Below are 14,981 nucleotides of genomic sequence, written 5' to 3' on the forward strand. Positions count from 1 at the left end.
CGCGAACAGATTACGGCGTTACGTGAATGCAAGATACGCGTTTGATATTGATTTTTCAGGAATCGCGGCCTGCCGTCGCGGTAATAACGGCATTAAACCGAGATATCTGTACGTGTGTTGCGTACGATTATATCCCACGGCACGCGGCTATTGTGCCGCCATTAATCACAGCCGTGCGCACAAAAGGATCCTCCATCCTCCGCAATCTTCGTTCTCGATACCTATTCTACGTCGATGCGACGAAAAGATCCGCGCGAGAGAGAGAAAGAGAGACCGCGAACAAAAGCACCGGTCCTCTTCCGGAGATTTCCTCACTCTCGTCTACGAGATTTCATTTTCCACCATCCCCCTTTCAACTCCTTCGTGCTTAAGCATCTTTCTCTCTTTTTATTTCCTTGCGTCATCGCGGGAACAATGCGTTGGGAATCGATGACACATCCGGGACGATTGTTGCTCCGAAAGAAATGCAAGAGGATTCATTTATATTCTCGCAACTTTGAATTTATGAAAACGTCAATTTTAGTTTTGACTAATGCAAGCAGTTTTAGCGGTTTTAGGGGAGGGCGCGATCGACGGGAAACGGATTTTCTTGAAACTTGCAGTATTTGAAGATGTCCTCTCCAAATTTAATTTGCCAAAGCAGTAGCGCGCGCCTCTCAAGATTTTCCCAGAAAATTGCATAAAAATCGCTGTACTCCGTTATAAACAATTTGCGAATAAAAATGGACAACGCTTCAAATGACTGATGGCGTAACGTGAAATACTGGTAATTAATCAGTAGGTTGATGGTTCGAGTCTCGCTCTCGATATTTTTTTTTCTATGTATTATTTTTATGTTCGATTTTCTTCCCAATGCCCACAAAAAAAACATGCATTTTCTATATAAAACATAAAAGTAACTGTTAATTCGTGCAGATTTCATCAATTTTAGGCTAAAAATTGAGGTAGATATTAATTAAAGAAGAAAAAAGGAGAGGACATCTTCAAATACTGTAAGTTTCAAGAAAATCCGTTTCCCGTCGGTCGCGCCCTCCCTTGTTAGACCTATTGACAGCAACGTACTGTCGAGAGATGGAAAGAACATTAGGAAAAGGAATGCGGGTGCGATTGGTCGGAGTCGGTACGTGGCGCCTCACGCGCATGCGTTCTAGATCATCGCGCGCTATTGGCCGATGCGATCACGCACTAAGCGAGACGGTACGAAGTCAGCGTTGTGGCAAACTTTGGGCGGAGCGTGCGAAGTGCTCCCTTTGCCCCTATGCCGTCCCACTAATGTTCTTTCCATCTCTCGACCGTACCTGGTCGATGTGATCGCGTAACGGGTGTATCTGTTCCTCTCGAAGCCTCTTCCTCGGTCTGGGAACTGTTATTAAGTCGACCAACTTGGTCAACAACAGTTATCGGCGTACCGTGGCACTCCGTCGCTCTCCCGGCTACTCGCTTTAACGCCAGTTCGCTGAAATACGCGTGCACGATTCATAAAATTCTCCTCCATAATTGTGAGAAAGTTTCTGAACGCGTTCCGCGTGAAATTAAAGCTTCGCGACAAACGAGATCGGCTGGTATATACTGTGAACCTTTGCCTTTGTTATTTTCGAGATCCTTTTTAGAGTCTGATTAACGGCCTTGAGGGTTAATCCAGGTGTCGGCGCGGCGACTGCGAGAAGAAAAAGCTCCGGGATAAATGAAAACCCTCATTTTTCCCCCTTTCCGCGATTCTAGCCGCGAGTTTTTCTCGCCCGACCTGATCCCTGTCTGCTTTCGAAATCGCAAATGAGAATGCTGCGGGGATTCGTATCTTTTTCTCCGTGGAGCGCGAAAAATGAACAACAGACGCAGACGTTTTGACGTAGGTTGGCCGAGGCGAGCAATAACAGGCGTCGTACTTCGCCGACACACCTCGACGTTTCCCAATTCGGATGGCATCGAGGATGATGAAGGGTGTGATCCTCCTCTCGCCGTCTTCGCGATGTTTTTCCTCTCCGCGGATGAATCATTTTCCCTTTTATAGTTTGAGGAAGTGAGGTACTGCAGTTTAGACCGAAGCGCGTTTGATCACTGCTGTCTGTTTTTTTTTAGTTTCCTTTCATTAATTATTATTATTTTCCCTTTTATTAGGAGAGGGGAGCTATAGGAAAGGGGAGAAAAAGGCGTTTCGTCTGGGGATTGTCTGTCAGACTCATCAGTGGGGCTGATAACAAACGATCCATGCCCCAGACACCCATCACACCGCAATTTGGAACTCCTATATATTCGAAGTGAAATGCCGGGCGACCGCTAGCGAGAAACGGTCACCCCGATTATCTCGCTGCCACCTAGCGGCCCCGGTCCGAACCAAAGGCGTCCGGAGAGACGAAACCCTTTCTCCCCCTTCACTAAACGCCTACAGACCGAAGCGTCTGATCACTGCTGTCGGTTTCCACGGTAACCCTTTGTTCCCTTTGGTTTTCTTTCATTTATTATTATTATTTTCCCTTTTATAGTTTGAGGAAGTGAGGAACTGTTTCCGCTGTATCGGAAATTATTACAAGTAAAAGCAATTTACATTATTTAAAAAAGACCCAGATTTTTTGTCTTGCACTCCCTCTGTTTCACTCCACAGTGAAAGAGTTTATTGTCCCTTGGTGACGGCGTGTTGGTGTAGTCCGTGAATTCTGTTCAGAGTTATTATCTTCATCTCGAAACGACATTATTTAATGCATTCTCGCCCCATTCCGCGAAAGTAATTATAGAACGTTCGGATTGACAATCGAGTATTTTTCCAGTCCTTCTTCCACGAGCATTGGATTTAATTGTTCCCGCTCCTGCCTGGTCTCGTTCGAAAATAATTCATTCCCTCGGTCGGAAAATCCAGTTTTTCTTCGAGTTGTAAGCGTAATATCCGAACAGCATCCAGACGTCGAGGATCCTGGAAGCATTCCTGGCTGGCGCCTTTCTTCCCCGTTACGTTCGCTTCATTGTTTCCCGAACAAAGGACGATTGCTCCGCGGCGTGTTCGGACTGCAACGAGCATCTCAGACTTTATGAAGGAGTAATTCTAATTGGACGCTTATTACGCGATCGTTCGACTTAGGAACGTTAAATGGTTCGCATTTTTAGATGAATCGCGATCTTTCGCAAATATTTCACTCCGCCGTTACAAAGTCGTCGTTCCTTCTACATTTTCGTTTCTTATTCAGTTATACAGAGCGATGCGTGTTCATTGTGTGAAAAGGAGCATCAATTAAATCCTCGCCGTTCCACGGATCTTAAAATTCCATCGCTTCGATGCGAAATTCAAGGAAAGAGGAGAGGCGTATGTGGGTTAAGCAGATCGCTGATGGAGATAGGCGGCAGTGTAGCTTCCTTTTAAAGGCGCAAGGGCAAAATTAACGCTGACGGAATTAATAACCGTGAACCACTTCGGAACGAGAGAGCAGCCCCGAAAAAAAAGGCGTGTCTCTGTTAAAGAGGACGCGACTTTACGTAACACACCACGATTACACGCGACCGCGAGTCGGCTATTATTAGCCGACCAATTTTCTAATGGCTCCGTCGATTTGACGATGATCCAAGAATAACTCTTCGTCGTTTGCGCGCTGCTTAAACAATGACAAATTTCGTTTCTACCGCGATCCCCGTCCTCTTTCTTCCTCTTTGCAACCAGTTACCTCTAATTGACGGACCGCTGAAATTGTTCGCTTTCACTTTCGCCGGAATACCGCCCCGTGTCGACAGAGCTCGCGGTTAATTCGACGTTTCTTTCTTCCATCAACTGCATCCTCTATGCAAAAACCTCGAGTTTCGTTGCATCGTGGAGCGTGATTAGCATTGCTCAACGTCTTGGCGTGACCGACTCGAGCTTTAAAAAACCGGGTTCGAACGGTGTGTTGCCAGAGTTTGGTCGAAATCGAAGGATTCATTTGGGCAGCGATCACCAAACTACGGCCCTTCAAAGATTTTTATTCCCCGACTTTTATTTATAAATATTTTATATAAGAAATATTAATGAGAGTATCTTTATTTATTATTTCCCCCTTTTAATTAGATGTATTGTATAATACATATTATATAGATACCCTAGTCTAAAGAACGAAATCAACACCTTTATTAGTTCATTTTTGTAGCCAGAGAATATGCAAGTTGGTGTTAAACTTCTAAAATCCTGTTGACAATTTGTGGAAAAACGTTGAATGTTGCAAGAGAAAAACTAAGAGAAAAACGTTGTATGTTGCTCTTATACGGAGAACTACCCAAGTGTTACACTCACTTATTAATGAAACTTTACCAGCTTGTAGAGCTCGTAGAGCTGAACACGCCTATACCCCGTTTTGTGGGCAGACGGCTAATTGTTTAAAAGATATTAATAATTACAGTTAGTTACTCCTTACATTGAGAAGTATGACAAAACGCTTGATAAAACTCTGTGATAAAACGCTTGACTCGCAATCTAAAGGTCCGCGGTTCAATTCCATGGTTCCCAAGTTTTTTTTTAAAATTATAATTTGTTTCTTTTTGAATAAATATTACTGCAATTTTTATAGAATTTAAGTTATTCAAAATAGAATATAGAATTTTAGTTTAGAATTATATAGAATTTTAGTTATTCAAAAAGAGACAAATTATCATTTAAATAATAAAAAAAAAAAAAAAAATGGGAACCAAGGATTTGAACCGAGGACCTTTAGATTGCGAGTCATGTGTCTAACCACGGAGCGGATCCATGACTCGCAATCTGAAGGTCCTCGGTTCAAATCCTTGGTTCCCAACAATTTTTTTTTTTTTATGATAATTTTTATGTAACAGTTATTCAAAAAGAGACAAATTATTAATAACACTTGGGTAGTTCCCCTCATTTTTTTCTCATTAATGCGAATACGATGCAATTTGTATTTATTGACACGATTACAATAGAACGGATGTATTAAAATTTATACATTTTGTCAATCATGATCAACTGTTCTTTCTTCATCAAGCTGTTGTCTTATAACATGAAATTGTTATTTTATGATGTTCGAAAGTAACGTTTATCAGAGTGTCAAAGTATTAAGGTTCCATTTTACTGAGTATCCATGGAATAAAGTCAATTACTCTGGTGTAAATAGCGGGCCAACCTGGGAAGCCACAAGGTGTTGGTCCGAAGGAGACAACACCGACGGCGGTCCATCGACCGATACCATCGCTTCCTTTTTCCTCGTTCATCAAAGGACCTCCAGAATCTCCTGAGCAGGAATCTTTGCCTCTCACACCACCGGCACAAATCTGTCCGAATCCTAACGTCACTCCTTTTCTGCTGTATTTCCGCTCGCATTGTTGCTTGTCGACGAGCGGCACAGAAACCTTCAACTTGATATTCGAGGAAGATGCATTCTCGGTTTTTCCCCAACCAGCAACAAACAATTTAGTACCGATAGCGTCGTTGGGTGGCAAGCATATCGGTTTAATGTAATTCGTGAACGGAATGTCACGGTCCAACCTCAGAAGAGCAATATCGTATTTTTGATCACGGCTCGGTGGACTGTAATTTTCGTGGGCGATTTTTTTCTCGATGCCGACAGTGATAGCATCATCAGCGCAAACCTCGTTATTCGCGTCATCCTTGATACAGTCAGGATTGGTTTTAGTGTCGTACTCGCCTAACCGAACTTTCGACAAAGTCCACCCGATTGGTATAATAGTGCCCTTCAGGCAATGAGCTGCCGTTAGGACGTAACGATGATTTATGAGGGAGCCACCGCAAGATGCGCTCTGTCCGTTTGCTGATAAATAAATTTTTATGTAGAATATCGATCCTCATTCAATAAATACATATATTATATTTTTAAAAATTCTTACGTGTACTGTATATCAGATGCGCTATCCAAGGAAATTCACCGATATCCGTGCGTACTCCACCGACGATTCTCTCGGACAGATCTGTTAGCGTTAATTATTTTATTAGAAGACGTATGGGTCTGAGGTAACACGTTTGGCGGCATAGACCTTTTGAAAAGGGTATTGTATCGCCAATGACCGGTGGCATATCAAAAAAGAGTATCGCGATTCTAACAAGGGAAGTTTAGTAACTCGAAAATTTCGATTTTTTAAAAACTTTGCAGGTTTGTAGGGGACCTCAAAAGAAATGTAGCGCAATTTTTGTTTTTGGCCCAATTTCAATTCTGTGTCAAAAGACACGGCACTTACCCGAGAACCTTGGATCGATCGCGATCTCTGTCGGATCTCTGCCGCAATCGGAGGGTAATAAAGTATTGTTGGACAGATCGAACTGCAATTTTGCATTTTTCGCCCCATCGGCTCCGCCTGAAAGATCGGGGTTTTCGTTTTGAATCGGGCAACAAACTCGGGGATCATTACCATTAAAACCACACTGTGATGGCCTTAAAAATTCTATAGCTTCTGGCTTAAGCGGAGAGGTTTGCAAAATAGTCAATAGCTGTGGATATTGCCGTAATCCTATGCACACCGTGCGGTAATGTGCAATTCGATTGCCCTTCGTTTTCTAAAAGAGAAAATTAAATTTTCGGAATGTAAAAACTGATTGAATTAACTATGTGACCTTGTATCATGCAAATGTCGTAATATTGTCTTCGTATGTTTTATTTCCTGCTATTAATTTTGATCAATTTAACGTCGATCAACCGGTACACTGTCTGTAATAAACGCTAATCTTTGATTGTTATATGTGTCAATGTCAATTTTTACACCCCGAGGTAAACATAATCGTAAAAAGAAGCGATGAAAAATGCAAAACAAGGAAGACGAAATAAATTAAAAATAAAACACAACGTGAACTATTTGTGGGAAACCAAAATTGTTTGCGTGCCTGTGCTTGAAAATAACATAGTATAACAATAAATTTTACTTACGAGCAAAATTCAAACCAAGTACCAATACATGGTAGAAGATACATAAGATAGATGATTTAATCATTTCTTATGGGTTACCTAACGCTGCAAATGATACTGAGCGTTGTGGAAAAAGAATGTGAGATATTTCCCAAAGCGTTATGAATTTGAATATCTTAATATTTAAATTTTCGGTGCGCTTAATGTTGTAACCGATGCGCCTGGAATTAGAATGCCGACTGGCATTTTGCGTTTATATAGTGACCGAAGCCAGGGTCAACTGGTTCCCTGACCAGCCTTAACTTTATGTCGAACAGCTAACTAATCATTTTCATGATTTTTCGCATAATTTTCCTTCCACGTATCTTTTTTTACGGGGTAATAACCTTTATACCTTCATCCTATCAGTTAAACAAATTTTAGTGTTTATACATTTTTTTTCTGTAATTACCAAGAGCATTTATTTTATGCTATCGTGAGGAGAAATTATGGGGAATATCCTCTTACTTTTCTTTTTGAGATTAGATGCACTTTGAATATTTACTAAATATTCTTAATTTTAAGAAAAATGTTTCGGATAACTTCCATTGATAGGTAAACATGCGTATTGATACCCCGTATCATGTCTCACGATTTCAAATAATTCATAATTTTTTATGATGCCTCGCATATTTACAAATGTTTTTGCATTAGTATAGATTAGATTACGGAATTTACATAATTCTATGAAGCAATTGACAAATCTCATATATATAGAGCTCAAAGACGTCTGTCCGTGTCACTTTTCAACCTGAAAACTACTAGGGTTAGAGTCTCGCTGAGCCTAGCTCAAAATCGTAGTGTTTGTGCGACTCAGTGATCGGAGTCAAAATTAAGTTACAGAGGTTTCAATATTTCCCTTAATTTTCTGCACTAAACCCGGGAAAATTAAAAAAGAACAGCGAGTGAAAAAGAGGAAGAAGCGATCAAGTTTTGATCTTTCCCAATTTTAAAAATCGCGGCTTCTCTTTCTTTTTCATTCGCTCAGATCACATTTATTTATTCAAAACCTGACAATTTCATTGATAAAAGTTTCATCTAGCAAAAATAAAAAATAAAAAAATTGTATTCTGTTTTCGGTTGCTTTGATCCTTTGACACGGGCTCTATGGACTCTGTGGAGCTCTATTGAGTTCTATGGAGCAGTTATACACTCTCGTGAAACAAAGTATAAATACGCGAGGGACGAGCGGGTTATACCTAGTTTATAAATAAAAGTCGAGAGCCTGAAAATCTTTGGAGGGCCGGATTCTAGTTCGGTAATCGCTGCTCTAGACCACACTCAACATTCTTCCACTGAGAAAAAATGTGCGAAAATCCAACATACAACGTTTTTCCAGTCACCCATTCATTTCTATATGGGGGTTAATGAACTGTTACTCCGTAATGATACACTCGCTAATTGCTGATTACTGATACCCGATACCGACACTGACATACTGACACTCGCATTAACACTGACATTGCAATTGATGTCTATTACCGATCAGCGATTACTGATACCGATACTTTAGCATTGACACCGATGCTGATACTAATTGCTAATTGCTGACACAGATACCGACACTATCGGTGAATGTCTAATCAGCCAAATTGCGTTTCGATGGGACGTTTCGTCGACACCTTGTGTTCCTCTCTTTGAGAAATCCTCGGATCAGAGCGACGCTATTAACCGGCAATTAAGCGATATTGCCAATGAGGGCAGACAGAGCTTGAATATCGCACGTGCGAGGATTAATACCGTCCCATCGTTCATCACTGCCACCTGCACGCTCGCTGTTTCGCGAAACACGCGAACAAAAGGACACGCACGATGGAGAAGCGAAATCAGTCATTAATCACGCGTTCGTTTCACGTTCTTTCGCTTCTTTCGCTTCTTTCGAACCTGTCCAGTATCCCTCTATCCACCGCTCACCGATACGACAGCGGGTAATATTTTCTGGACGATGTTTCTCCTCGGTTCTTTTTTCACCAGGTGCCTCTAAAAAGAGTCGCTTTTAACTTTATTGATTGTTGATCGCTCGCACGGGGACAGGTATATTTACTTTCATCCTTCTTCGGCAATTAGTCGGCTTTTCGACGAGGTACGGTTAATGGCTTGTCTACAACCGAACAGGTGTCCGAAAGGTGAAAAGTTGCTGGGAAACGGGGCGTGCGAGTCGTTAGAAAAGTTTCTACCGGTGTCTCGTCAAAGCCCAGCGAACCCGTGGCTGAAAGAGGGATGTCAGCAAATTGAAGAAAGGGTGGTAGTAAAAGGATTTCAACGGTAAACCCTTTCCTCTGTTTCTGCCCCTCGCGGAACTTGGTCTCTTCGATAGAAGTATAGGGGATCAACAAAATCCCCTTCGAAGAAATTGCACCGTTACTGCGAGTTCGAATTCTCGAATCCTCCTCCTTTTCCAATGAAAAGTTCAATTTTCATTTTTATCTTCCCTGTTGCTTCGCGTCGGGTTGAATATTCTGTTATTCTTGTTGAATTTTAACGCGTCTTCGAGAACAAGGAACTTCAGGTCCGGTGAATTCGTTTGTTTATCAGGAGTGTCACTTATTTTTATTCGCGGCGCTTTCATCGTTCCCGAGGACGTCTGAATGCGACATTCCAGACGTGACATGCTCGCGACGCGGCTGTTTTTAATGCCAGGCGACATTCATTAAACTGAAAAGCGTTGTTGTTTTTCTTCTTTCTTCTTCATTCACCCGCCATCCCTATCCGAGAGATAAAAGAGTCGGCAGAACGAGCGGCGCGAAGGGAAAGCGACGAAAGAGAACCAAAAACGCCACCGGCAGCGATAGGATTAACGCCATATTTTGTTTTAATCGCTCGCAAAGGATTACGTATCGAGAAGCGTAAAGGATTTACGCGTTCGGATGAAATAAAGTCGGGACACTTGCGATGACGGATGGTTGCTGTTTCATTGAAAGAGCAAACGAGAATTTAAGAGAAAGGGGGAAGAGTTTTATTTCCGAAAGTGGTAGAACAGTCATTTTGACCGAATTCAGCCGGTAAGGTCCAACTTATAAAAAGAAGACATTATTCTCTGTCAGAAATAATAAAGGAAAAGAAAGAAAACGCGGAGAGAGATTGGAAAGCTGCAGTTTTCCTTGCGCCCACCCTTAGGCGAAACAGGCTCGAGCGAAATCCTTCCCCGTAAAAAGGACAAGAACTTTCGGCTGGAAAAGTGAAATCCAAGAAAATCGTCCCCGGTTCGTGCCTCGTGTATCATAGCGTCAACCCCATTTCGGTTCTCGAAACGAGCCTGACGCAAACCGAAAGGAAGAAGTGTCTGCCGGATAGGGGAATGATTTAGCAACCCCTCGTTTGCGTCTGCAGAAGTGGCCTGGTTGAAAACCTGGGTTGAACGAACCCTCGCGAACAGCAGGCCACCTACGTTGACGCGGATCTACATGAAAATGAATGCACGCACTAGGTTTGCTCGTAGGACGATGATAAATGGTGGCGTTTTATGGGTAGCCGTACGATGTAACCGTGTGCCATCAACCGATGGCCACCGCTCGAACTGGACACCTCGTGATCGCCACGTGAAAATTATACCCCATAAAGCGTCGACCGCTGTCAAGCTTTGGTCCTTTTTGACGAGCGAAATATGATCGAGAGGTGGTCGGGACACTCCTAGAACATGTTCCTGTGTCTACCTTCTCCTCTTTTATAGCACGAGTTAAAATTATTAAAGTTTTCTTGGAATCGAGTGGAAATTGTTCGTTTACGTGCAGTCTTCTCAGCCCTTTGACTGCTGAGAATTTTTCACTTTTGCTCACTTTTCTTTTTATTTCATTTAATTTCTTAGTTTATTTTTTTCATTTTTAGTGTTTTATCAGATTATTATAATCTGATAACGTATGCTGTGTAATTATTACAGTAATATAGGTTGATAACTTTTATTTGATTATGATTAGGATATACAAGAATCAAACTATACTTTCACTTATACGACCATAGCAGTCAAAGGGTTAACCCTCTATCGACGCGTAACTTTGAGATAACATATCAAATTTCCGTGGTAACTTCAAAATATTCTTCCTCATCTTTTTCACTGTGCACTTTTACAACTTATGTGTAAGATGGCGTATACAGTTATTAACCCTTTTCCTAAAAGAGTAGAAAATATAACAATAAATTATAACTCTATATTTTATTATTTAACCCTTGAACAGCGGAGTCTGGACCAATCGTATCCCAAACAAGGATATTAACATAAAATTAAATGTATAATTTTTAAACAAAAGAGTTTCATGTATTGAAAGAACAATTTTTAAAGGGACAGTGTAAAGTTTAGAAAATGAAAATAATATGACGTACTGAATTGACACTAGAACTACCAAAGGGGTCAAAATTACTGGTTTCCAGTTTCTTATTTTAAATGATATTATAAATTTTATAGAGGTATTTTTGTTAAAATGTATGTTGGCTATTATCGAGCTAAAGAATGAATTTTTATTTATTTAGCAATCTACATTATTTTCAATTTAGAAATAAGTGTGCACCAAACGTTGGTAGTTCTAGTGTTAAATTAAAATTGCGGCTCTCTCCATGGTCCGCCGTCCGAGGATTAAGAAACGCATTACATTATTTTTCTTAAATTTTTAGGAAAAGGGTCAATCATTGTACAGAGTTCCGCAACTGTATACGTTATTCTACCGTAATAATTAAATTAAATATAGAATAATGGAGCAAGTAGGTACTGTGCTTTAGAGTTTCATTATTAATTAACAATGCGCTTTACTGAATACTTATTTCAGCAAAGATAGAAAATTCGACATATACAGGGTTAACATTTTGATTATCTTGTATCGTAATCCTTCTACGTATTCCTGAGGATATTTCTGTTCAACGTCGTCGTGTCGTTACACATGCTACATCTATTTTAAACGGACCACCTGTGAAAGGTTGCATCGATCAGTCATCGATCGATCCATTGAACCGTTCATTCGTCTCCTCCACGCGGAAGAGATCACCTTGACTATCATTATTCCATCGCTGATAAAGATGATCATCCACGATGCAACGAGTCATCATCCTGTCCTCGCGTTCCGCTCGCGCCTGCTTAATGATTCTTTCACAAGCCGCTGACCAAAGAGCGGGAATCTTAAACATCCTTGTGCGAACCACTGATTAATCCGTCGATTACGAGGATGCGATTATCGGATAATCAGTGAATCAGCCTTATACCGGTGCGTGAGCCCGGGAGCACAGTGATTGGACATCGATGTCGGATATAATTATCGACAAAGGTGTGGTCTTCGTCGATGCAGCCCGCCGGAGTGCCGGAAATTGACGTTACTAATGAAGATGCATAGTTTGCAAACCGCGAATCCACTGAAACATCTGTCCGTACCGTGTGGACTGAGCGATACGGTGCAAATTTATTTTCTTATTTAGGAATTAATTATACTATCATGGGATTTGATGATGGTAAGGCGGAAACGGATTCTGGCTCGATTGGAATTAGATGAAGATTGTATTTGTAACAGTTACTTAAAAAACTAAACTGCGATAAAATTACAACTAAACGACTATAGATGTGCCAATACTCGATTTATTCGAGTAGCTCGCTTTTGTTTCAAGCAGTTCGTCGATTTCGAGTAATTCGGTAAATTCAAGCGCTCGGCTCGGCTCGATCGATCGATCATTCTTTGACTCGAAATTCGAGCACTCGTAATTTACGAGCCAAGCTGAACTCGCTTCGATTGTTCGAGCCGAGTCGAGCGCTTGAATTTGCCGAGCTACTCGAAATTGACGAATTATTTGAAAGAAATCGAGTTACTCGAAAAATTCGAGCTGAAATCCAACGGTCGTTCGAAGCTACCGCTTGTACCCCCGAATGACCCACGCAGAAGTATGAGGGGTCCTATTAATGACCGTAGCAAGTAATAAACCCAAGGAGCACCTCGACTTTTGATGGACATCAAGTAAATCGAAGTTCTACGGGGGCTCGAATATTCGAGTAGCTCGATTTTTTTCGAGTACCTCGCTTATCTTTCAATAGAGGTGTGCGAGTACTCGAATTTTGAGTCGAACAATGATCGGTCGGTCGAGTCGAGTCGATCGCTTGAATTTGCCGAGCTACTCGAAATCGACGAACTACTCGAATATTCGAGCCCTCGTAAATCGAAGTTTCACAAGGGCTCGAATATTCGAGTAGTTCGATTTTTTCGAGTAGCTCGCTTTTGTTTCAAACAGTTCGTCGATTTCGAGTAATTCGGCAAATTCAAACGTTCGACTCTGCTCGAACAATCGAAGCGAGTTAAGCTCGGCTTGTAAATTACGAGTACTCGGCAGACCTGCAGGCCCTCGACGGGTCACCATGACCCTGTCGTAAATAATCTCAACCTAAATTAAACGTATCCCTATAAATAAACTTAATACTAGGGAATGTCTACCATTCTACACTATTACCAGCGATAACCTTGCTCCGAAATTGTCCATTTTCGCTAATTACTTTCGTTTTCGAATAAATTCGCGTGCAAACGGGTCCGTCTACCCGACAACGCAAAGATCTCCGCCCGCAGCATTCGGGAGGAGATTAGCCGATGACAATCCGGAGATGGAGAAAGAGGCGAACTTTCCAGACACAAAGCGGTCGGATGTTTCTCGTTACAGCAGAAATCTTTGTCTGTTTACAGGGAACGAAACTATGGATTATTATGGAGTACTTGGGTGGTGGCTCGGCCCTGGACTTGATGAAGGCCGGTAGCTTCGAGGAAATGCACATTGCGGTGATATTGCGCGAGGTGCTCAAAGGGTTGGATTATCTTCACAGCGAACGGAAGCTTCATCGTGATATTAAAGGTGCGTTCACCCCAACAATAATAAGCTCTTCCATCTGACAAATGCAGTTCACGGGAATAAGATTTATTAGCCAACTCGTATCTAAGATTGAAAATCTTGAGAAGGGGGCTATAGCATTTAGACTTTCTGTCACTTCTCGCTCTTCTCTTGATTTTTTCCTTCAGGAAAAAAATCAGAAAGGCTACAGCGTGTCCTGACACTGCAATATTATTTGGTAGACTCTTTTAGTTCCTGAGATATGGACATCCAAAGTTGGAATTTCGACTTGATTTTCACTTTTCCAATCAAGAGAAGAGCGACTTTTTTTCTTTCGGAAAGGAGATGGCAATCTCCAATACGTTAGTTGACCCCCATGGTCCCGGCAAATTTTTACCCCATGGAATCCATAGAATAGGCCGCCAAGATGATCTGTACCAAGTTTTATCCAAATCGATTAATGGGAACATGATCAAAATGGCGGCCAAAGTTGACCCTTTTAACATGAGGCTTTATGGGGAGTGGTCGAAATCGTGCTTTCGGCATCCTAGTTTCCGGATATGTTAAACTAGACGGTAATACCTTTCAAATGAGCCCATGAGCATCGAAATCGTCAAACAGGAACTTGATCAAAATCCGCTGAGTAGTTTGGTCAGAAATCGACTTTGAAGATTTTCTTCATTTTTTCACAACGGGTTTTGACCAAGTTCCCGTTTGAGGATTTTGATGCTCCTGGGCTCATTTGAAAGGTATTATCGTCTAGTTTAACATATCCAGAAACTAGGATGCCGAAAGCACGATTTCGACCACTTCTCATAAAGCCCCTTCTCAAAGTTAAAAAGGTCAACTTTGGCCGCCATTTTGACCATGTTCCCATTAATCGATTTGGATAAAACTTGGTACAGATCATCTTGGCGGCCTATTCTATGGATTCCATGGGGTAAACAGCCGATACCATAGGGGTCAACTAACGTATTGGGGATAGTCATCTCCTTTGCTGGTGTACAGACGAAACGATAAGAGTTATCGAAAAAAATTCCGGTCTGACCGGAAATGACCGAAAAAGGGTTGGTTCTAGTGCGAATCTCGCTCTTCACTTTAGCTTGTTCTGAATCTCCGATAAGATTTATTTTCATAATATCTTTGTTATTCGTTTTAAAGCGGCGAACGTTTTGTTGAGCGAAATGGGCGACGTTAAATTAGCAGACTTCGGTGTGGCTGGCCAATTGACCAACACGACCAGTAAAAGGAACACTTTCGTTGGTACACCGTTCTGGATGGCACCGGAAGTCATCAAGCAAGCTTCCTACGATTCCAAGGTAAGCACGCTTGTAG

The 14,981-nt window shown here is 41.6% G+C and overlaps 2 protein-coding genes across 5 annotated transcripts in view; one reads left to right on the forward strand and one right to left on the reverse strand.

Annotated features, from left to right (window-relative positions):
• Positions 1 to 14,981, forward strand: part of LOC114876825 (serine/threonine-protein kinase 26) — a 100,796-nt gene that overhangs the window by 77,784 nt on the left and 8,031 nt on the right. For all 4 annotated transcript variants that reach the window (XM_029188669.2, XM_029188671.2, XM_029188670.2 and 1 more), the window contains 2 exons: positions 13,505 to 13,670; positions 14,808 to 14,965. In XM_029188669.2, the coding sequence (XP_029044502.1) occupies positions 13,505 to 13,670; positions 14,808 to 14,965 (324 nt within the window). The remainder of the gene's footprint in view (positions 1 to 13,504; positions 13,671 to 14,807; positions 14,966 to 14,981) is intronic.
• LOC114876826 (CLIP domain-containing serine protease 2-like) lies at positions 4,856 to 7,035 on the reverse strand. The gene is made up of 4 exons (XM_029188672.2): positions 6,846 to 7,035; positions 6,163 to 6,279; positions 5,815 to 5,895; positions 4,856 to 5,738 (listed from the first exon to the last, which is right to left on the reverse strand). Exons 1-4 carry the CDS (start codon positions 6,907 to 6,909, stop codon positions 5,026 to 5,028), a joined length of 975 nt encoding a protein of 324 aa, XP_029044505.2. The 5' UTR covers positions 6,910 to 7,035; the 3' UTR covers positions 4,856 to 5,025.

This window comes from Osmia bicornis, chromosome 14 (assembly GCF_907164935.1).
Source record: "Osmia bicornis bicornis chromosome 14, iOsmBic2.1, whole genome shotgun sequence".
Lineage (NCBI taxonomy): Eukaryota > Metazoa > Arthropoda > Insecta > Hymenoptera > Megachilidae > Osmia > Osmia bicornis.

Bases quoted from the DNA above. Each gene is read 5' to 3' on its own strand.
- LOC114876826 (XM_029188672.2), bottom strand. From the start codon at position 6,909: ATGATTAAATCATCTATCTTATGTATCTTCTACCATGTATTGGTACTT. The intron at 6,280-6,845 runs GTAAGTAAAATT...CCGATCTTTCAG, and splicing joins ACTTGGTTTGAATTTTGCTC to GCGGAGCCGATGGGGCGAAA. The intron at 5,896-6,162 runs GTAAGTGCCGTG...TAACGCTAACAG, and splicing joins GATCGATCCAAGGTTCTCGG to ATCTGTCCGAGAGAATCGTC.